The sequence below is a fragment of the Drosophila sulfurigaster genome, chromosome 2L (genome assembly GCF_023558435.1).
Source record: "Drosophila sulfurigaster albostrigata strain 15112-1811.04 chromosome 2L, ASM2355843v2, whole genome shotgun sequence".
NCBI classification, from domain to species: Eukaryota; Metazoa; Arthropoda; class Insecta; order Diptera; family Drosophilidae; genus Drosophila; species Drosophila sulfurigaster.
This window is the reverse complement of record NC_084881.1, coordinates 18,201,697-18,224,296: the sequence shown is the minus strand read 5'-3', so window position 1 is coordinate 18,224,296 and position 22,600 is coordinate 18,201,697. Positions and strand designations below refer to the sequence as shown.

Genomic DNA, 22,600 nt, shown 5'->3' with positions numbered 1-22,600 from the left:
TGTTCCACTAAAAATAACTTAAGTTAATTAATTATTACTATTAATTAGTTTCATCTTGTCAATCTGTTATAAAATCTCAGTTCGCAGTAACAATTACAGTTTGCTGTTAATAACATCGCGCAACAGCGATAAATTTACAGACTGCAGTTATCGCTATAACAGGGTGACTATCATTATTAGAGAAAAGAAGCAGAAGTGTAAAACGACTGACGGACGAAGACGGCCGATTCGCACCCGTTCACGTTCGCTCGCGCGGAGTAAACAAAAAGTGTATTTCGAGATTAATTTTAATGAGATTAAAATCCCAAATACCGAGGCATTAAATTGCATACGTGCTCGCGATAATAAAGTACATAACACTTTGGCGATGTAATAAACTGCAATCCATCGTCGCGCAGCAACAACCAATGCAAAAAAAGCAGCAGCAGCAGTCAAGTAACTGAGCAAGAAAGAAAGAAAAAAACCCGAAACCTTTGCATACACGCATGTGTATTAGTATAATATTATTGGCCAGAAATAAACGCATAGTCTGTTTTTAAACCTGCCTATAGTGTGCATGACTAATGTGAGGAAACAGCAGCAGCAGCTAATGTCTCCAATGACGTTATAACTGTGCTAAAGGCTAACAATATACGCTCAGGCTCTCCCAAGGCGAGGCGACAACAGGCCAAAAAAGCACCTGGAGTGTATTTGTTTGCTACTGTGTGCGCGTGTGTGTGTGTGCAGCAACTTATCATTGTCGGTGGCGCTTGAACTATTGTCAACAAACGTAAATTAATTATGAACAAACACTAAAAATAAACCAATAATAAGACAAACGGCCAGGCCAGGCAGCCCCCCATCTAGTAATTATGCTTGACCCTGGTCCAACAATAGCCACAGCCAACACAGCTAAAACAAGCATAGCCAAAGCCAAAGTCTCATCACCAACGACTTTGTCGCTGTCTTCAGGCTAACGGCGCCGTCGACGTCGCTGCCGCTGCTTCAATTAACAAATTTACTCGTCAAGTTGTCGACGACGAAGCTGCGACTAAAAGCTGCAGGTGAGTTTAGTTAGAGAGTCTCTTTTTTTTGTAATTTTTTGTTGTTGTGTCCCAAATGATTGTCTAAAAAGCCGCAATGCAATGCGATGACTGTGTTGATTTTGATTTTGTTTTTCACTCTTTTGTTGTTGTTAAATTATTAACATAACATATAACCATAGTGTGGTTGCTCAAAAAACATTGAGCAATAGTTTTTTTTAAGCGCACGATTATTGCTAAATTCCACATGCGTATTACGAGCAAAGCGAAGGTTTCATTAGTCCGACAGACGGAAGTAACTTGGCCAACACACACACACACACACACACGTGTTAACTCAGCTGATGATCAGCTGCTATCTCATGGATATATCCATCTATGAAGCTGGTCAACGCCCTCTTCAACTCTTTAAGTCTCTTTTGCCTCGCTATGATGCGACTTTGATTGATAGCAACGATGTTTGAACCACACAAATTTTTTTTTTTTTTTTTTTTGGTTTGGTTTTTTGGGTCTAAAACCCGTTTTATACTCGGCATAACCGACGATTATCTGCGCTGCTGCGGTTCATTGTACGTAGCCCAGGGTTCAAACTTTACTAAATATTTCCCAAGTTCGCATAGCCTCGATTTATTCACCTACTCCAACTCCAACACTTATTATCACAGTGTTGCAATTGTATTTGTTCATTTTTAACAGCTCAGCAGCCTATTTAAGAGCAAACACGTGTAATCGTCCTAACTAATAAGCGAAAGATGTATAATTTCTATTTAAACAAAATCTAAAATTATAAGTAGAAGTGCAATAATATATTATTAGTATTTTGGAAAGAAATTAATTTTAATTTGATTTGTAACAATAATACGTTTCAAATTAAATATTTGTTTAAATTAAAATAAAAGATAGGCAGTGTTTTTCCTAAAATAATAAATATATAAATAAATATATAAGTTACTCTACTTTCAAGTTTAAAAATACAAATTTGCCCTTCCCTACAAAACAAAGTAAATAGTTATTTCAGAATTCAAAAACCTCGTGAAAATTCCTTGGAAACAATAAAACAAAATGCTTTGCTTATCCGCCTTTAATTATGCGAGCACCGAAATGTGTTAAAAATATATTTTGTATGCTATGTGTAGATAAATTACTACAGTTTATGTGTGTGTCAGTTTCCTGAGTGTGGCATTTAGCTGATAAGCCGCAAATTAGTAAATGTGGCAAATGGTGTTGCACACTTGTCGACTTAAGCGGGAAACGTAGTATTGATTACATTAACATTTGTTCAACTAATCAAAACACAGGTAACTCAATGCTGTGCTCTTTATCAGCAGAGATCGATAAGCTGAGCGAGATGATGAGTCACTTCTGATAAGCTCTTGGAGAGCAGCAATAAAAGCAGTTAAAGCAGCAATAAATTTAGCTGATAACGCGCTATAGCTTTCGCTTTCGTTAGTAAAGAGTCTAGACTTTTAGGGTTTCAGTTTCCATGCGTCACGCTGCGGTCTCCAATACCAAAGACACATCACAAACACATCAAATGGCATGATTAGTTTCATCTTCAGTGAGATGTGCGATAAGTTGCAGAATTGCGTCAAGGATCGCGTAAATCTCGTCAAGAAGACTGTAGTCAAATAACTTGGCGATAACACACACTAAAAATACTACTACTGTATATATATTTTTATATCTCGAAAGCACTCAAGAATCTTTGCAGATCTTATCGAAATTGTTTTTCATTAGAATCGCTTGTTTTGTTTTGCGTATAACCTTGATGTTTGGCAGTAAAAATGATTAGTCTGAAGATACGTTTTATTGATTGATAAGATAGACGTTTATTATTTTGTGAATGAGTTCTTTCGCTTTTATCGTCAGAAAATAATTTATTTATTTAATAGTAGTGCATTTTTAATTAGTGTTGTATGTAAAAGTAATTGTATGTATCTATTTTTATTTGATTTTCCTCAGTTCTCTGTTTTAATTAGCTCTTGATTAGATAAAATTGTCCAGTTCGCCCCTCCAGCATATTTCACTATGTGGGAAGCATGTCCGATAACATTTATCAAAATTAATTTTCAAGGAATCTTATAGATTCTGATTGGAATGTCCCCAGCAATTACACATAGTAATATACCCAATGAGAACTAATTTGATATGACTTTTCGAATCCATCAATTCAATTAAATTACGTACGCTGATAAGCTTTCAATTTATCTTGAATTTATAGAGCAAACTCTATAAATTTAAATTTATCACAAAATTGGGAAAATTGATACGGGTAAAGGTCTTAGAATTTATCGAACTAATCAAATAAGCGAAAAGTTGTCAATAAAAATCGTTAATAAAGTTAAGTTGACACTTAAACTTTGGCTCTGTTGATAAGCTTTAAGTAAATATCTTTGTGCATTTGGGTTTAAAAAAAAAGAACCCTTTGCACAAATTTCCAAGAATTGAAGTAGCTTCTACTCAACTCTTAATGCTATAAATCCATCCGCCTCAAGTTTCAGTGGCTTGTCAGAAGTATTGTTGTGATAAGAACGCAACACTCATTGCTTGCGATCGACAATCGATTAAAAGGTACAGCTTCAAGAGCTATTCAATGTTCTATTGCCGTGTCTACTAGACTTTTGTCGAGTATGTGGGTCGATTCAAGTCAAGTGGTCAGACGCCAAGTGGTTTTTTCTTTTTTATTTTGGTTTTTTTTGTGGGTTTTTTGCGAAGGCGGTTTCATCAAGTACTCGCGTTCTTTCCATCAGCAAATCGGGTCAAGAATGTGTTGGCATCAAGCTGTTGTCTACTACCTTATGGAAGACATTGTAGCATACAAAAGAGTTTGCTGACAACAACGGCTCTGGATGCTGGACTCGATTGTGTATTCCCACTCTTCACGTTTGTCCAGTTCATTAGCATGCCCAGAACAACATTCATGCTTCATCTGCAACGTGTCTCTTTGTGACTCTTTAGCCCAAATTATTTATTTACTCTCCATGCCGCCGCCTCCATCAGCTCAGCTACGTGTTTTGTATATTATTGAAGCAATTGATCGATCGTTGTTTTGGCCACATTATATAAGGCCAATAGCGGGGCTGTGAATAGATCACTTTACGTCCCGTTTCCATTGAAAGTGGCTAAATAAAGAGTCATAATTTGTGTGTGCAAATGTGTCAGAGAGACAGCATTTAATTTGTTTATTGAATGCATGAAAGAAATAACGATTTTATGGCAGTGACTCAAATGCAGAAGGCCAACGAATGGCCTTCGGTTTAAGTCCTAGTAATCTCTCTATTTATATTTTAATAATATTCAAAATGATTAGCTATTAAAATGGGGAATGGTTTTCGTTTTATTCAGCAATTCGAATAGCAGTAATATTCTGCTTTAACAATTTTCATTTAATTAGAAACTTGTTTTTTTTTTTATAATTGGTGTGGTGATTGAATATTAAAAAAATAGTTATGTTTGATGCAGCTAGGAGAATATATCATTTATACATTTAAAAATTAATTTTAAAATATTTTTTTTAATATTATTTATTTTAATCAGATTATTTTTTAAATTTTGAACTGCTAGCAATAGATTGTTTAATTATAAATATTTTCATAAAATAACTTTAATTGGAAGTAGAATATTAATACTTTCTTAAAAGTATTTTTTCTTATGGATAATTATAAATATTTTTTCTTAAATTCTTTAAATTTGAATTGGAATACAAATTCTTTCTTTAAGGTTTTTTTGTTATAAATATTCTGAAGTCTCATTGGCATTGTTGACTTGAACTCCCGACTTTTCTGATTAGCTACGCAGCATTTCCGTGCTCTATTCACTCTCTCTCTCATTTGAGCATATCTAATATCAGCAATTCTCCAGCATTCTCTGCTATGAACAATAACCCTCAGGCACAATCGCGCTTATACATTTGCTTATACATTTTATGAATAAACCATTCGGTTCTATTATATTATTACACAGAATGGGTCTCGCAAAATATGACTACAATTTCTTGTTTATCTTTGCTTGCAGTATACAGAAAAAGACACAGAAAATTAAATACTTGAACGAAATACTCAACGAATCAAAGATTTGAAATTGGAGATTGTTAATAAATAAACAGGATCAAAATGGCGGCAGTTGGAAGTTTGCATAATACTCGCATTCTGCGATTTCTGCTCGTCTTAATCGTCGTGATACTCACCATCTTCATCTATGCATCATACTCCACAACAACAACACTGACGCCCACGCATATTCATGCCCCGGCGGTGCCTCCTCCCACACCCCAGCAACTGATTGGAGGAGGAGGTACATTGAATAACACTGGCGATGCGAGCCTATCAGCCGTTGTGGCCGAGGAGCCGAGCATTGCCAAGGCGCGGCAACATGAGCAGCAGCAGCAGCAGCAGCAACACAGAAGACCACCGCAGCCGCCACAGCATCGATTGCCCACCATCGATGAGGATGCGCTGCTGGACGGTGGAGCTGCCGGCGCGAGTCCGATGGCGGGCAGCGAACAGTCGCCTAATGTGGCCGATGAAATGCTCGAAGAGCAGCAATATGTGCAAGGTATTGATGCGCTGACAGGTGAGTGCGTTATGCACAATATTGCTAATTGGCAATGAGTGCAATACTATACTATATACTTATATACTCTTAATTGTTCTAGGCAATATCAATAGCAATGGCAATAATAATAATAGCGAGACTGTTAAGCAATCAGTTGGCACATCAGCAAATGCGTCACCACAGCAACAACAACAACAGCAGCAGCAACAGCTGCAGCAACAACAACAGTCGCCTTCGGATGCGGAGATTCTTATGATACCAACTTCTAATTTGCAAAAGTTCATTGAGAATGCCGATAAGATACTGAAGAACATGACATCGAACAGCAGCAACACAGCTGGAGCTGGAGCTGGTGCTGGAAGTGGAGCTGGTGTTGCCGCCTCCGCTGTGCTGCCCAGCGAACAGCGTACGGGTTTGTATAACAACCACAACAAAAATGGGAGTGCCAAGTTGCGTTCTACAGACAGCAGATTAAACAGCGAGTGTGATGGCGACGCGTCAGGCGTCAGGCATCAGGTCATTTCGTTTGTTTGCTAATTGCCCAGCTAGACCAAGTATCATCTTTCCTAACGGTACAACGTTGTTTGCTCTAAGCTCACGTCCCATATTGGATTGCACATTTACACATTACGCAACGTGGAACGTGGAACGGCACAATTTGCTGACCCCGCACTTGACGCTCTCATAGATATCATATTAAATTTCCACCCAGAAAAGTATTTCAATTAATTTATTTCCGTTTCATTTTTTGGCGCAGATAAATCCAATCAGCCTGGCCTGCTGGAGGACTTGCAAATTAATTTGCTGGACAACAATAATGCGGCGGCAGCGCCGCCAGCTGCTGCCTCCAATGCGGTGATGCAAGTCAAACCGGATGAGGCGGCACAAGCGGAACCCAAAGAGAAGTCGCCGCCAGCCAAGCCACCAGCACCCTTGGTGCGTGCAACGAAGGCAAAAGCCAAAAGCAAGCCCAGTGCTCCCAGTACTCCAGTGGATCCATCCAAGGGCATCACAACCGACAAGATCTACGAGAGCGGACATTTGAATGAAGAGATCGATCTGGAGCGCATTTGTTCGCTGAATGGCACCAAGACCAGAATGTTGATACTGATCACATCGGCACAGACACATGCGGATGCACGCATGTCGATAAGACAGACCTGGGGACATTATGGCACTCGTCGGGACATTGGCATGGCATTTGTGTTGGGTCGCGGCACAAATGAGACCGTGAATCAAGCACTCACCGATGAGAATTATATGTATGGCGATCTGATCAGGGGCAACTTTATTGACTCGTACAATAATCTGACGCTGAAGACAATCTCATCGCTGGAATGGGCGGATCAGCATTGCAATCATGCTCAGTATATATTGAAGACAGACGATGATATGTTCATCAATGTGCCCAAGTTGTTGAATTTTGTGAAGCAGCTGGAGAAGCACAAGAACAAGCGCCTCATCTTCGGCCGTTTGGCCAAGAAATGGAAGCCAATACGCAATAAGAAATCCAAATACTATGTGTCAACCGATCAGTTCCCAGCGGCTGTGTTTCCATCGTTCACCACAGGACCTGCCTATGTGATGACCGGGGATATTGTGCACGATCTGTATGTGCGATCATTGAAGACGGTCTATCTGAAGTTGGAGGATGTCTTCACCACGGGCATTGTAGCCCAAAGCCTGGGCATTGAGCGGCTGCATGTGAATGAGTTTGTGAATCGTCGCATCTCATTCAATCCGTGCAATATCCGCAATGCGATCAGCGTGCACATGATCAAGTCAAATGAGCAATTCGATCTGTGGAAGAAGTTGCTGGACCAGACCACTAAGTGTAAATAGTATTTTAGGTTTAAGGTGTGAATTTCATCTACATGATATGTATGTTAAATGTTTAGAGCAATGGATTTAGAAAAACAAAACAAAACAAAATATAACTAACAGAAAACAACATAAGAAAAGGCAGCTACTACAATGCAGCAACTAGAGATACTTTAGTTTCTAAGTAATAGGAATGTATCTGAATGATCTGAAGATGTCTACTCTCGAGTTACATATAATACAAACATACACAAACAATATAATGTTGTACTCTGCGTACTATACGGATATGATTTTAATTATGTTTGGTAGTCTAACTTTAGCATTATAAATGCCATTATTTAACTGATAACTAGCTATAATTGTGGTCATAAGTATGCTAACACAACACACACCCACACATTCTTACACTACGTATCACAACACAAAACTACACACACACATCTTTAGAAGCATAATGCTGGGTAAAATTAAACACGAAACGAAACAGTCTCAAAGAAAACTATGGACTATTTAATCGTAGTCCACAAAATAATCTGTGTTTTTTTCGAAATATATAAAAAGACAGCTCTTATAAGAGTTTCGAATGTTTTTATCTGAAAAAAAGAATGGCAATTGAGAAGTCTTTTTATAGTGGCGCCTTTTGCTTTATATTAGAAGTTTTTAAATTTTTATTTTACTTTATTTTTAGACTGGTCACCTTTATGCGGGCAATGATAAGAAAAAGTTACATAATGACGTATTTTGATACAATTCCACTAAAATATCAGACTTTTTATTGTTTTTGAAAAGTATTTTCCTTACAATTTATTGTATAGTTTATAAGTATCCGCAATTTGGACCGCATTTAACGAATGTCCGTGAAACTGAATAGAACAATCGAAACCTCGCTTTAATATTTGCACAAATACACGTTACTTTAGTTTTCTTTGGAAACTAACAAAGAAATTTAACAATGACAGCTGGAAATTCAAGAAATTTGCGGATATTGAGTTGGGTCGTTTCAATTATAATTTTTATGAATATCTTTATCTATGCCTTGATTTGGATGAATGAAGATGAAGGTAAAATCTTCAGTGAATTACTGCAGATTTCGATCAACAACTACGCCCGGTTTTTTCCTGAATATTTTTTATTTGTGTATTGTTACGACTATTTTTTAATACCTGTTAATTTTTTGCAGACGAAACCCAATTTTCATATTCATTACAATCGGTAAAGATATCTAATCCATTCACTGAAACAAAACATCTATATGAGACCGGTCACCAGAATGTTGATTTGGATATAGCACACGTTTGCCCACTTAATGGGCTTACTACAATTCTTCTCATACTAATAAGTTCGGCACTGTCGCATGAACGTCAACGCATGGCCATAAGACAGACCTGGGGACATTATGCGGCTCGTCGTGATGTTGGCATTGCCTTTGTGCTCGGCCGCAGTTTAAACGAAACTGAAAATAAGGCACTAAAATGGGAGAATTATTTGTATGGCGATATGATCAGAGGCAACTTTATTGATTCCTACGAAAATCTAACACTAAAGACGATTTCATCTCTGGAGTGGACAGAGAAGCACTGCAATCGTGCCAAATACATACTGAAGACGGATGATGATATGTTCATTAATGTACCTAAGCTTTTCAATTTTGTTGAAGAGCAGCTAAAACATAATGTCAAGAGAACGATCTTTGGTCGTTTAGCTAAGAAATGGTCGCCGGTTCGAAACAAGGAATCCAAATATTATGTGTCGCCTGCTCAGTATCGTGGAGTATATCCTGACTTTACTACGGGACCAGCTTACCTTATGACAGGCGACATTGTGAATGATTTATATGTGAACGCATTGAAGATTATCTATCTGAAGTTAGAAGACGCTTTTATTACAGGCATTGTGGCGCAGAGTCTAGATATTAAACGTGTGCATGTCAATGAATTTAGAAACACTCGAATATACCTCACAACAAGGAATATTAAAAACTCTATTAGCATACATAGGATTAGTTGTAGTGAACAGTTGAAAGTGTGGCAGAAACAGAATGAATAGTAATTGTTGGTAAACTATATTTTATATTATATATTAAATTTAACGGCTGTTTTGAGAGAATTAAAAGCTGTTCTTGCTGAAGAATGCCCAGAACGAAATAAAGTATAACCAGTCCTCCAATTGTGAAAGTGGTATATTCGGTATATTTTTTGTATTTGGCAAAGAGATCGACCTGCAGCGCATTTGTCCGCTAAATGGCAAGACCAGAATGATGATACTGATCGGCAGGAGAGATTGGCATAACATTTGTGTTTTATTTATTCTACAATAACTTTATGTTATAAGACTTAATTTATAGCATTTTGTAAGTACAATAACAAAGAATTGTTGGTATTGCCAGTGATGCCCATTTATTCCGTTTTTATGGCTAGTAATCGCAGCGATGGTGATACAACAATAATCATTAATGGTCACTCAATTTCACATTAATTGGCAACGCTGTCTCAGTCAAGAAATTAGCTCAGGCGCAAAATATTCGAGTTGCCTTTTGAAAAGTATTTAAAATACAATTTATTGTATAATTATTTTCATCGCAGTTACCAAATGTCCGCGAAACTGGGCGGAACAATCGTAGCCTCGCTTTAATATTTACATACACATAAATTTCTTTAGTTTTCTCTGGAAACCAAGACAAGGAAATGTAACAATGACCGCTGGATGTTTAAGAAATTTGCGGATATTGCGTTTGCTCGTTTCAATTGTATTTTTTATGATTATCTTCATCTGCGCCTCATACTCAAACACATCGATGTGGGGACCTCAACTGGTAATCCCCATGAAATTAAGTTGGAATATAACGCGGACTGTGCTGCCGATTATGGAATTGAACAACACTGGAGAGTTTGGACTCTCGCAGCAGCTGTTAAGGAGCCAATCTCTAAATATTACTGAGCAGCAGTTGAATACAAATACAGGTAAAATCTACAGTGGATTACAGCAAATTTCGATCAGCAACTTAAACTTCCTGTACAACATTACACTGACTAAGCCCTCGCCCACACTGCCAACTGAATTGACAGCTGTGCTGATAAATTCGGAGCTTATCAGTGAGCTCAGTTTTTAAGAGCGCGCTCACCGAAAGCTTAATTCAAGCTTTTGCTAATACTCGTTTTAACACTAGTTGCTAGTTATTACATTTTTTTATTTTTGAACTGGTCCGAGAATATTGAATTTTTGTTTATTTAATACATATTCATTTTTTGCAGACGAAACCCGAATTTCGTCTTCATCACAATCGATAGAGACATCCAATCTATTCACTGAAGCAAACCAGCTATATGAGACCGGTCACCAGAATGTTGATTTGGATATAGCACACGTTTGCCCACTTAATGGGCGTACTACAATTCTGCTCATACTAATCAGTTCGGCACTGTCACATGAACGTCAACGCATGGCCATAAGACAGACCTGGGGACATTATGCGGCTCGTCGTGATGTTGGCATTGCCTTTGTGCTCGGCCGCAGTTTAAACGAAACTGAAAATAAGGCACTAAAATGGGAGAATTATTTATATGGCGATTTGATCAGAGGCAACTTTATTGACTCGTACGATAATCTAACACTCAAGACGATCTCTTCTCTGGAGTGGACAGAGAAGCACTGCAATCGTGCCAAATACATACTGAAGACGGATGATGATATGTTCATCAATGTGCCTAAGCTTTTAAATTTTGTTGAAGAGCAGCTAAAACATAATGTCAAGAAAACGATATTTGGTCGTTTAGCTAAGAAATGGCCGCCTGTTCGAAACAAGAAATCCAAATATTATGTGTCGCATGGCCAGTTTCGTGGATTATATCCAGAGTTTACAACGGGACCAGCTTACCTTATAACAGGCGACATTGTGAATGATTTATATGTGAGGGCATTGAAGATGGTCTATCTGAAGTTAGAAGACGTTTTTATTACAGGTATTGTGGCGAAGAGTCTAAATATTAAACGAGTGCATGTTAATGAATTCAAAAACCGTCGAATGAAACTCACAACAAAAAATATTCAAAACTCTTTTAGCATACATAGGATTAGTTGTAGTGAGCAGTTTGAAGTATGGCAGAAACAGCACGAAAAGTAATTGTTGATAAAATGTATTGTATAACATTATATTAGTATTAAATTTAACGGCTGCTTTGCGGCTTGCTGAAGATTGCGCTATACCAAATAAAGTGTGACCAGTCTTCCAATTGTGGAAGTGATATGTTCGGTATATTTTTTGCTTTTCAAAATTATATTTTGAGATCGGTTTATGCTATACTGGAGTTATACCCCATATAATTAAATTTCTCAAAGAATGCTAGAAGAACGGCTTCAACAAGTTCTGAATTAATTAAAAACAATTTTTCAGTATCAGGTTTATTTGCTGGCGAAGACATCGTCGTATTATGACAATCATCGATTCTTTAAAAGTTTTGGAAACATCGATACATCGATAGAGCCGCTGTCGATGTTTCATCACCACTAGTGCATTTCTTGAACTAACAACAGTTGAACGCAGCGCTTGCGTTGCTAACTATTTTATTTTTGTGTTTATTTATGGCAAACGGCAGATAAAAGCAATATATTTACGTGCTAAACTGTAAAAGAGTGTTTGATGAGCGTATGTGCTGAGTAGAACCTTTAAATATTAAAGTTTGCATCCATTATTTAATGCGCCAACGAGACAGCAACAAGTGGTGTCACCACGAAAATAAGCAGCGGAATACCAAAAAGTAAAAAGTAAGCGAAATTCTTCTATCACAGCTATAAAATTATTCACAAAAGTTTGCGTAGTTGATATTTTTCATTTTTTGAAAAGTTCGAATTGTAATTACCACGCAAAGTGTCGATCTTATGCGTGAGTGTATATGTGCTACTTATGTGTGTGTATGTGTGTTCAAAGTACGCTGCGCAGCTCTGTTTAGGCCAGCGTCGCAGCCGCGGCATATAAAACAAACAAAAAATCGGCCAGCAGCGCACCCAACAACACAGTGACAATACAAACGAAACGGGGGGTGTTTGACGGCTCTTTCTGATTGTGTGTGCCTGTGACTGTGACTGTGCGTGTGTGTGTGTGTTCGCCTTTGCCAACCAAGCCATTATTTTTCAGTCTTATGACGTAAACCACCGAAAAATCAAAAGTGAGCAACAGCGACACATATATAGAAACGAAGGTGAGCGCATTCTCATTTATGAGAATGTCGAATTCTTGTTTTGAGTCTTCTTGCGTTATGTTGTCTCCTCTCTGCTTCGCTTCGGTGCGTTGCGTAGTTGTTGATGTTGCTTTAATCTTGGTTTCTTGGAATTTTTAGCAAACAGACCACGTTGCTTGCTTGCATTTAGGGCCGTTTCAATTTTGAAAGCGCGCCACGCGTTGATTGTTTACAATTGGCATTGCTGGTTTGCTGCTCATTAGCTATTCACACGATAGATGATGACTGTGCAATGTGCATTTGCTGCTTCGAATGTAAACAATAAGAGCAGCAACTAAGCAAAAGCAGAGCACAACACAGCATGTTGTTGCATTTGGCCTATTCAACCAGTGAAGCGATTGCAACAGAAGCAGAAGCAGCGGTAAATTCTTCAGCTAAAGAAATCTTGTTGAAAGCGCATTTCCTACTCGACATAAAAAGAAATTAGAAATTGTATTGCCCTTTGCTGCTTTTGCTGTTGCTTCTGCTATTTTGCAATCTCGCAGTTAGATTCTCATTTGCCTAAGATCATTCACAGACATTGCTGCTGGATGACAACATCAACAACAGGCTAACAAAACCTGTCTGAGCGAATGAATCATTAACACATCGCTTTTCTCTAAGCAATCCCAGCAAAAATTCAAATCTAACAGACGAAATTGCATTGAATGCCGCAAAATGATTTACACATACAAACATATGTATGTACACACATACGCAAGTTTACTCACACAACTTACTATGACCCCGCGCAACTTTTATCGCTTTTTGCTTATATATCGCTCTCGCATTCGCACTCCACTTTATTAAAGTTCTTGCCTGCTCGCTCTGTCGCATACAATTTTTGTTGTTTCTATTTTGGTAATCATCGCGTCACTTTTCGTAATCACTCAATAATAATAATAATGCTTATTACTTAAGTACTTAACTCTTTGTTTATTTTAATGTCGTTTTTATTTTGAATGCTGATTTGTTTGCGATACTAATCAACAGTTTTCACGCACCACGTGCCCCCAACTTCTGCTCTGCCCCCGCTTTAGTTAATATTTGCACGTTAATTTGTCGACTAGAGATGGTTAACGAGTAAATTTTTTGCAATTTAAAAAAAAGATCTATTGGCTGATATTTAACTTGAATTACAAATTCAGTTTCAATTATTTTTCATTGAAAAAATATGATAAAGCAAAAAATTAAATAAGAAATAAGTTGTTATGCTCAAATTTTGTACTTTCAATTCTTTAAATTAGCGAAGGCCAAACTCATTAATGTCGTCGATAAATATCGAGCTGGAGCACGAGCTCAACGCAAGCCTTTCGTAGAAACTCAAGCTCTTCTTTAAGGGAAGCTTTTACAGAATTGTTCATCTCTAAGAAAAGCTTTTTCGCACCCACTGGCGATCCTTTATTATTTTCTTATACTACAAAAAAGCAATCAGAAGCAGCAGTTGTAGCAGCATCGCTGATAATGAGGCAGATCATTTGCTGGTATGTTGTTGCTCTCAATTAGTGCCGTGCTACCACTCGAGACGTGCGGTTCAAAACGATTGCAGTGTAAACAATGAACAGCTGTGCAGTAGTCAAAAGCTGCGCATGTCCAAAACACACAAACACTCTTACACACAGACAGTTACTCATTGACTCGCCTATTGTGCATTTGGTAGTCAAAGAAAAATGCGCCTTAAAAAGTTTGGGTTTGAATTCGTTTCCTACTAATTGAATTTGCTTTCGATTTCGACTAATTGAATGTATTATTTATTCTTATAGAATGTCAAGGCACGAGAAATCAAAGTCAACGGGCGGAGGCCTGTTGGAAAGTTGGTTCGGTCGACCCTCCAAATCGAAGGGCAGCGGCAATTACAACAGCAACAGTCTGCCCCATGGCGGTCATCGACCCGCCTCCACGGACAACGATGGCGGCTTCAGTGTTGATGAATTGGAGCGTACAATCCACGAGCTAAGCGAAGCTCAGGTGAATGCAAAATTTCTGGAAATACTCGAGGATATGAACATACCGAAGGATAAGCGAGAACCTCTGCTTAGCAAATCGATAACGGAGCGCCAGAAGATGATATTCATGCATATGAAAGGTGAGCGCAATTGAAAGAGAGCAATCGTTAGATCACATCGATAACAGAGTGTGCTTTGATAACATCGATAGGCAAATAATCAGCTCTCTTCTTTTTCCGTCTTTGTTTGGTTCTTTCTGCGCTGCACAAGTTGCCATTGCATTTGCCAATTGTAGCACGTCTGCTATCAATTATCGCCTGCAATGAGTCATGTTCGCATTTTAGGGGAATATTAGTATTAGTAGGTTGGTGTTATCAAGGCATGTACATACATATAAGACATAGATATTGGCCTTATCTAAAATGTGTGGAGCAAATATTGCCAAATTGATTCTAGTTGCTTCAAGTCATATTTGGTATGAGTTGTCTTTCCACTGCCAACATTCCAACATTGTGCATTTATCCAGCTGATAAGCTTGACACTCCAGACACATTTTAATTACCCACATGCAGATCATAACTGTAACCACAAGCTTGCTATACAATTGTACACTCTACATAACTGTATATCCAAAAACCTCTGCTCAGTCACCTGCTACTCGAACAAAGTCGTTTCATTAATTTATTCAAGCGGCACGCACGCCGTTCCCCTAGAATTAAGTGCTTTAATGTACACCTTGATTTTATTTTTGTTATTGTTCGACTGTTTACTGCCTTCTAAAATTGAGATCGACTTATAAATACTCTGTGCAGCCGTAGTATATATAACTTATTGTTTATTTCTTATGAATATTAGTATCTGGGTGCGAAATTTATTCGTCCATAGCTTAAACTCGAATTTGAGTAGCCGACTAAACTAGTTAAAAGTGATATGAATTCCAATTTGCTCATCAGAAATTTGTGTCGTTTCTCAGCGTTCATTAAAATCTCATTAAATTTAATCTCTATACTCGTATATAGAAAGAGTAAAATACGATTATGATAATTGATTAATTAAAATAATGACATAATCAGAGGCATTTAATTTACAGTTAATAGAGCAGAAATTAAACTTCAGTGTTTTTCTCACTTTTTAATGGATTCTAGCACTCAATTAAATATAAGTTATACTAAATTCTTTTCGCACTTTTATCACATAAAACCTCCACATTCCTCTGGCACTTAATCAAGATGTTTTACATTATCTTACAGCATTATCTTCTGAATACGCATAAGTTTTCAAGATCAAAGCAGCATTATGAGGCGATGACAGAACACATGTCTTGCGTAAGAATTTATCTTTATGTTATCAGAGATGCTCTGTTTGTGTCTGCCGGTTCTAAGTAGATGATAATTTTCATAGCAATTAGTGCAAGAGATGTTCTATATAAACAGCTATAGTAGTGGGAGTTTAACCAAATTAATCGATTGCTTTCTTAGTTTTGGAACAGTTTGCAAGAGGAAGTATGAAACATCAGTCACGTATCGTCATAAAGTACACGGAATATATCCTCCCACAGGGTATTTTGTATACAGTGTACTTTTTATTCGCTCAGCAAGCAGTCAATTATTTGAATTTAAACCTGTTGCTGTGACTGCTTCGACGCCTTCTCAATGTTTACGATGCTGATCTACGTGTGGATTTATCATCGTTTGTTTATTGCTCGTTTATTTTGAGTTGATTTTGTCATAGTCTCGATAGAACAGTCTTCACTTGTATTCCTCATATCGCATTTGTGCTGCATTTGTGCACGTATTTGCACTACGTGGAAGATATCGAAAGAAAGTCTCTCTCTCGACTGTGAACTTCAATTCTCACTCTCGCTCTCTCTCTCTCTCTTTCGATTCCAGCTGCTTGAAGAGAGCGGCAGAACAGTTGTGTATTGTCGTTGTCGATGCCTTGTGGCACTTTATATAGAACATACTTGAGTTTTGCACATTCGAGCAATAACAATAATAATACAAGCAGCAATCAACAGCAAGTCAGCGAGCCACTTGACGTAATTTTAATATGCATATTTCAATGAGAATTCTTTACAATATTTAAGTATAAGTATAACATTATTATGGTGTATGTGCTCATTTCGAAAATTCCGTTAAAGATTTGTGTAAAAGTTCAAGGTTACATTTCAAGAAACCAGCAAGCAGCGTTTCCTTCAGCTGATAAAGCTTCGCTACGACTTTCGATAATGAAGCGATCGCAATTGGAGCGAAACATTCTGTGGAAGCAGCTCTAAAACATGGGTAGATGGGTTTGATGTCATGGGATGTAAGGGGCAGAAAGAGGCCAGCGGATATCAACAAATATTGAGTTAAGATACTCTAGATTTCCATCAGAGTGATGTGCTTACAAGCAAATATGTGCGATGTTACTATTAAAGTAAATATTATTCTATACCTTTTGTATTCTTGGGAACCAAGTCAATTAAAGTTTACTGCAATATTTCAGTATCTTCTCGAAAGCGCATTTAATGTTGTCTTATCGCTAAAATCCTAATCTGTGTGCTACTTGCAATTTATGTTAATATAAATATATCCTGAACCTTTCAATATGATTGCGTAAGATGAATTGTTGATGAATTTTAAATTGAAATCTAGATATAATTCATAATTCTATTTATTTTAATTTCCATTTTAATATATTTGCATTTAATTGGTATCTCACAGCCATCCACTTCTCATCTTTTACTCTCGCATTAATTGTAATGAAGTGCCAACTAACAAGATTATGTTTCTTCTCTCTGCAGGCAAGAACCCAGCGGAGCGCAGCGCAAATTCCCGCTTCGAAAAGCCCATCGACTACATCGAGTATCTGCAGAATGGCGAACACAGCGAGCACAAGGTTTATCAGTGCGTGGAGTCGTTGCGCGTGGCGTTGACCAGCAACACAATCTCCTGGATCAAGGAATTCGGCGAGGCGGGCATCGAACAGATCGAGAAACTGTTGACGCGTGCGAAAAAGGATCGCAGCTATGAGCGCATCGAGTTCGAGGCCATACGCTGCCTCAAGGCGATCATGAACAACACATGGGGACTGAATGTGGTGCTGACACCAGATCAGCACAGTGTGGTGTTGCTCCTGGCCCAATCCCTCGATCCGCGCAAGCCACAAACGATGTGCGAAGCGATCAAGCTGCTAGCCTCCTTTTGTCTGGTGTACGAACGCAATGGCTACGAGAAAGTGCTGCGTGCTATCACGACGGTGGCGGCAGCGTCGTACAAGTCGAGTGAACGCTTCAGACCGATTGTGGATGCACTGTTCATATCGGATAAGCTCGATCCAAAGCGCGAGTTGGTCTGCCACAGTTTAATCTTTATCAATACGCTAACGAATCCGCCAACGGATCTCAATTTCCGTCTGCATCTGCGTTGTGAGATTATGCGCATGGGACTGTACGATAGATTGGATGAGTTCACGGATATTGTGAATGGCAGCAATAATGAGGATCTGCAGAAGCATTTCAAGATCTTCAAGGACATACGCGACGATGACTTTGAGGAGTTTGTGCAAAACTTTGATAATGTCACCTTTAACATGGACGATCCCAAGGATTGCTTCGATGTGCTGCACAATCTCGTAATGGACACCACATCCGAACCATACTTCCTCTCGATTCTACAGCATTTGCTGTACATACGAGATGATTACTACTTTCGTCCCGCCTACTATCAGCTGATTGAGGAGTGCATAGCACAGATTGTCTTCCACAAAGGCTATTGTGATCCGAACTTTGAGAATCGCAATTTCAACATCGACACTTCGGTGCTGCTCGACGACATTGTGGAGAAAGCCAAGGCCAAAGAGACGCAACGTGCCGAGGAGTACGAGAAGAAGATTGAGGCGTTGGAGAGCGCCAAACAGGAGGCGGAAGCAAAGGCCGCCCATCTCGAGGAGAAGGTCAAGCTAATGGAGGCAAACGGTGTGGCAGCGCCATCACCCAATAAACTACCCAAACTCAATATACCAATGCCACCACCACCACCAGGCGGAGGCCCTGCGCCACCACCTCCACCGCCCATGCCCGGAATGGCGGGTCCAAGACCACCGCCACCGCCACCAATGCCCGGCATGGGTGGACCACGTCCACCACCGCCACCTCCAATGCCTGGCATGGGTGGGCCACCGCCGCCGCCAATGCCGGGCATGATGCGGCCAGGCGGTCCGCCGCCACCGCCCATGATGATGCCCATGATGCCAATGGTGCCGGTGCTGCCTCATGGCCTCAAGCCCAAGAAGAAGTGGGACACCAAGAATCCAATGAAACGTGCCAATTGGAAAGCGATTGCGCCAGCCAAGATGTCCGAGAATGCGTTCTGGGTGAAGTGTCAAGAAGATAAGCTTGCCTCTGATGATTTCCTTGAAGAGCTGGCCCTTAAATTCTCATCGAAACCCGTGAAGAAGGAGCAAAAAGATTCGGTGGATAAACCGGCAGCGGTGGCCAAGAAGAGCATTGATCTACGAGTGCTTGATGGCAAGTCAGCACAGAATCTGGCCATTCTACTGGGTGGCTCGCTGAAGCATCTGTCGTATGAGCAAATCAAGATTTGTCTGCTTCGCTGTGATACCGCCATACTGTCCTCCAACATACTGCAGAATCTGATACAATATCTTCCACCGCCCGAGCAGCTGAAGCGTCTGCAGGAGATCAAGACAAAGGGCGAACCATTGCCGCCAATTGAACAGTTTGCAGCGACCATAGGTAAGGTATTCTCATCGATTATTCGTAGAGCACCGAGACTAACTTCTTCCATCATTTCTAGGTGAAATCAAACGCTTGTCGCCGCGCCTGCACAATCTCAACTTTAAGCTGACGTACGCGGACATGGTGCAGGATATCAAGCCGGATATTGTAGCGGGCACAGCGGCCTGCGAGGAGATACGTAATAGCAAGAAATTCTCCAATATATTGGAGATCATTCTGCTGCTAGGCAACTACATGAACACTGGCTCCAAAAATGAGGCGGCGTTTGGCTTTGAGATATCGTACTTGACGAAGCTGACCAACACCAAGGACACGGATAACAAGCAAACCTTGCTGCATTATTTGGTCGAGTTGGTGGAGAAGAAATTCCCCGATTCACTCAATTTCTATGACGATTTATCGCATGTGGACAAGGCGTCGCGTGTTAATATGGATGCCATACAAAAGGCCATGCGGCAAATGAATTCGGCGGTCAAGAATCTGGAAACGGATCTGCAAAACAACAAGGTGCCGCAATGCGATGATGATAAATTCAGCGAGGTGATGGGCAAGTTTGCCGTCGACTGTCGCCAGCAGGTGGATGTTTTGGGTAAGTGAATTGAATATTTGCTTTGTAGATTTCTCTAACAATTCGTTCGTTTTTCAGGCAAAATGCAGGTGCAAATGGAGAAGTTGTTCAAGGACTTAAGCGAGTACTATGCTTTTGATCCAAGTAAATACACCATGGAGGAGTTCTTTGCGGATATCAAGACCTTCAAGGATGCCTTCAAATCGGCGTACAACGACAATGTACGCGTGCGCGAAGAGCTGGAGAAGAAGTTACGCATGCAAGAGGCACGCGAGCAATCGCAGCGTGAGCAAATGGAGCGACAACAACGCAAAATGGCTGTGGTCGACATGGATGCCGCACAGGCACAGGAAGGTGTTATGGACAGTCTGCTGGAGGCGTTGCAAACGGGCTCCGCCTTCGGTCAACGAACACGACAGCCGCGTCGCCAACGACCCGCTGGTGCCGAAAGACGCGCCCAATTGAGTCGCAGTCGATCGCGAACGAGGGTGAACAATGGCCAGCTAATGACACGAGAAATGATACTAAACGAGGTGCTTGGTTCGGCGTAGTGTGTGGGGCAAGTTCTCTCCTGTGTTGTATATATATATAAATATCTAGATAGATATCCTTTAAGTGCTTAGACATTAGCAATGGTAACTGTAGCCTTGTTTATACACTACTCTATAGTCTACGAGTATCAAATCGTCAACTGCAACTAACTGAAGCTACTTCGAGACACTGAGACAATCATGGATACTGACTATGCCACATGAGCGCCAATTATCACTAGGCAAATATCCGACAAATGAATGATTTATACAAGTATATATTTTTGATAAACTTTTTTGAAGAATGAATGTTCAAAATACGCTACTCTTAGACAGCTCTTTAGATTGCTTTAATTTTTGTTGCATGTCACTTCGTTTTCGGAGCACCAAATGAACGAGATCTTAAAGATAGAATTCCTTTTGTATTTAATTTGATTTTAAGCCACATTTTAATTTAACCAATTGCTGCGTTCTCTCATTTTTAACTTGTTTTCCTACTACTGTAATACTTATAACGATTTGTTAATTTATCTATTTTCGGACAATGACCAATGTATTTAAATAATTTTTTTATTATACTTGAGCAATTAAACTAATTATTTGAAAATCAAAACTGCATAGCTATGTAATTTTATTTTTGGAATAAAATTCCCGAAGCTAATGATGAAAATTGTGAAAATAAATTTAAATAATATATAATTGAGAATTTTTCCTTTTTTTCCATGATGAGAAGATAAGGAAATCAAATAAAGCGAAATGTATTTGACTTTCAGTCTAGACTAATTAAATAATTAATTAATTCAAAATCAAATAGATGAGCGATAACATTTGAAGTGCACTGTTCAAAGATTAAAAGGGTTATCTGTACTTACAAAGATGTGTTTGTTAAACTGACTGGCACAACTTTGTATCGAACTGTATCACACTTCAACTGACTACAGAACAAGATAAATATATAGCAAAGATGCTAATTTTAACCATTAACTTTTTATATAAACAAATTTGAATTTAACTACCTAACCGGTCACACTTTCATTTCAAATTCGATGTGGAATTTATTCTGCTTGCTGCTGATTTCTGTTTGCCTGTTCATTTTAATGGCAATTTAATTTAAAGTTTGGGGTTTGGCAGTTTCACTTAGAAAAACACACACACTCAAATTATGTTTAATGTTAGAGTGTTGTTGTTGTGGTTGCTAATTTTGTGTCTGCAATTGGCATAAAGTGTTTATTGTTGGAGCGGTGAAATATCTCTTAAATCCCTAAATTATCTACTAAAGTACCGGGCGAACAGAAATTAGTCTCAACTCAGTTTAACAGGTTCGATTGTTCAGGTTAATTGAATATGAATTGAACCTGAATCTTTCACAAAGGTGAGCTATAAATTAATTAGTATTTTAATGATTGCAATTGCAGTTATTAAATTCTAATATTTGATTTATTTTATGGCAACATCTTTGATAGACCCTTTCAATTACAAACGGTTTAAATTTCATTAGTCATTGTAGTGTGTCATATAATGAATTCATTCTGTCAGGTTTATTTTACTGCTGGTTATGTTTATCAGCAATATTTGATAAAATTATATGCATTATTTGATATATAGTATAAAACATCTACTTCTAAGAAAGCCTTTTACATTTTTGTGAATTGTTGGCTTCAACATGAAAATATTAAATTTCGTCAGCCAAAGTTGGTTCCTTTCAAATTAAATCTTTCGAAATTGGTCTCGATTTCTATGAAGAGTTAGCTATATTTGTATTATTCTATTACAACTTATATTAAAATCGAGTATACATAATATAAAACAATTACGGATGACTGCATAAATTAGGTTGAACGAAACTTACTCATCAAGATGGCCAAAATTTTGCGAATTTTTCAATTCAGAAAAATATTACTACATTCATTTTTGGGGTTTTCTTTCTTTAGCGGCACACAGCAAACAATTTTAATTTGTTTTATTAACAAAGATATTTTATCGCTGTTGCCGCGGCAATCATAAAAGTGTGCACAACGCAAAATGCACTTGCGAGTCGCAGGCAGATCGGGGCGGGGAGAGAGGATCGAGGCAGGGGAAGGGGGAAAGCGACGATCGCGGTAAGCACTTGATGGACTTGCTCAAAAAGAGTCATGGCTATAAAACGATTTCAACCTTAAATTAACCGACAAGCGACGGCGACAAAAAAAAACCAAACTCGAC

At 38.8% G+C, this 22,600-nt stretch overlaps 4 protein-coding genes and 1 long non-coding RNA gene across 8 annotated transcripts; 4 read left to right on the top strand and 1 right to left on the bottom strand.

Moving 5' to 3' along the window:
- Window positions 1–185: 185 nt before the first annotated feature.
- Window positions 186–7,834, top strand: LOC133840625 (acetylgalactosaminyl-O-glycosyl-glycoprotein beta-1,3-N-acetylglucosaminyltransferase-like). Its single transcript, XM_062272564.1, has 4 exons — window positions 186–1,043; window positions 5,037–5,594; window positions 5,677–5,988; window positions 6,334–7,834. Exons 2-4 carry the CDS (start codon window positions 5,135–5,137, stop codon window positions 7,416–7,418), a joined length of 1,857 nt encoding a protein of 618 aa, XP_062128548.1. The 5' UTR covers window positions 186–1,043; window positions 5,037–5,134; the 3' UTR covers window positions 7,419–7,834.
- A 127-nt stretch (window positions 7,835–7,961) lies between these two features.
- Window positions 7,962–9,691, top strand: LOC133840632 (beta-1,3-galactosyltransferase 5-like). Its single transcript, XM_062272578.1, has 2 exons — window positions 7,962–8,461; window positions 8,581–9,691. The coding sequence occupies exons 1-2, from the start codon at window positions 8,353–8,355 to the stop codon at window positions 9,444–9,446; spliced, it is 975 nt and encodes a 324-aa protein (XP_062128562.1). The 5' UTR covers window positions 7,962–8,352; the 3' UTR covers window positions 9,447–9,691.
- Window positions 9,692–9,849: 158 nt separating this feature from the next.
- Window positions 9,850–11,646, top strand: LOC133850300 (beta-1,3-galactosyltransferase 5-like). 2 transcript variants are annotated; one of them, XM_062286355.1, is made up of 3 exons: window positions 9,850–9,940; window positions 10,059–10,360; window positions 10,652–11,646. In XM_062286355.1, the coding sequence occupies exons 2-3, from the start codon at window positions 10,093–10,095 to the stop codon at window positions 11,518–11,520; spliced, it is 1,137 nt and encodes a 378-aa protein (XP_062142339.1). In that variant the 5' UTR covers window positions 9,850–9,940; window positions 10,059–10,092; the 3' UTR covers window positions 11,521–11,646. The 2 variants fall into 2 exon arrangements, with proteins under 2 accessions (XP_062142339.1, XP_062142338.1); XM_062286354.1 differs by lacking the exon at window positions 9,850–9,940 and having other exon boundaries at window positions 9,961–10,360.
- Window positions 11,647–11,904: 258 nt separating this feature from the next.
- LOC133847593 (protein diaphanous) lies at window positions 11,905–21,159 on the top strand. Of its 2 annotated transcripts, none has more exons than XM_062283916.1 (5): window positions 11,905–12,161; window positions 14,377–14,699; window positions 17,345–19,297; window positions 19,359–19,889; window positions 19,947–21,159. In XM_062283916.1, exons 2-5 carry the CDS (start codon window positions 14,378–14,380, stop codon window positions 20,417–20,419), a joined length of 3,279 nt encoding a protein of 1,092 aa, XP_062139900.1. In that variant the 5' UTR covers window positions 11,905–12,161; window position 14,377; the 3' UTR covers window positions 20,420–21,159. The 2 variants fall into 2 exon arrangements, with proteins under 2 accessions (XP_062139900.1, XP_062139097.1); XM_062283113.1 differs by lacking the exon at window positions 11,905–12,161 and adding an exon at window positions 14,151–14,303.
- LOC133849698 (uncharacterized) lies at window positions 14,010–15,882 on the bottom strand. 2 transcript variants are annotated; one of them, XR_009895579.1, is made up of 3 exons: window positions 15,211–15,882; window positions 14,951–15,138; window positions 14,010–14,876 (listed from the first exon to the last, which is right to left on the bottom strand). It is a non-coding gene; the product is annotated as an uncharacterized LOC133849698 (long non-coding RNA). The 2 variants fall into 2 exon arrangements; XR_009895543.1 differs by having other exon boundaries at window positions 14,951–15,882.
- Window positions 21,160–22,600: the final 1,441 nt, after the last annotated feature.

Excerpts from the sequence above, each read along its gene's own strand:
- LOC133840625 (XM_062272564.1), top strand. The coding sequence starts at position 5,135 with ATGGCGGCAGTTGGAAGTTTGCATAATACTCGCATTCTGCGATTTCTG. Across the intron at positions 5,595-5,676 it reads AGGTATTGATGCGCTGACAG|GCAATATCAATAGCAATGGC; the intron begins GTGAGTGCGTTA and ends TAATTGTTCTAG. Across the intron at positions 5,989-6,333 it reads GCCCAGCGAACAGCGTACGG|ATAAATCCAATCAGCCTGGC; the intron begins GTTTGTATAACA and ends TTTTTGGCGCAG.
- LOC133840632 (XM_062272578.1), top strand. The coding sequence starts at position 8,353 with ATGACAGCTGGAAATTCAAGAAATTTGCGGATATTGAGTTGGGTCGTT. Across the intron at positions 8,462-8,580 it reads TTGGATGAATGAAGATGAAG|ACGAAACCCAATTTTCATAT; the intron begins GTAAAATCTTCA and ends AATTTTTTGCAG.
- LOC133850300 (XM_062286355.1), top strand. The coding sequence starts at position 10,093 with ATGACCGCTGGATGTTTAAGAAATTTGCGGATATTGCGTTTGCTCGTT. Across the intron at positions 10,361-10,651 it reads GCAGTTGAATACAAATACAG|ACGAAACCCGAATTTCGTCT; the intron begins GTAAAATCTACA and ends CATTTTTTGCAG.
- LOC133847593 (XM_062283113.1), top strand. The coding sequence starts at position 14,284 with ATGCGCCTTAAAAAGTTTGG. Across the intron at positions 14,304-14,376 it reads ATGCGCCTTAAAAAGTTTGG|AATGTCAAGGCACGAGAAAT; the intron begins GTTTGAATTCGT and ends TTATTCTTATAG. Across the intron at positions 14,700-17,344 it reads GATATTCATGCATATGAAAG|GCAAGAACCCAGCGGAGCGC; the intron begins GTGAGCGCAATT and ends TTCTCTCTGCAG.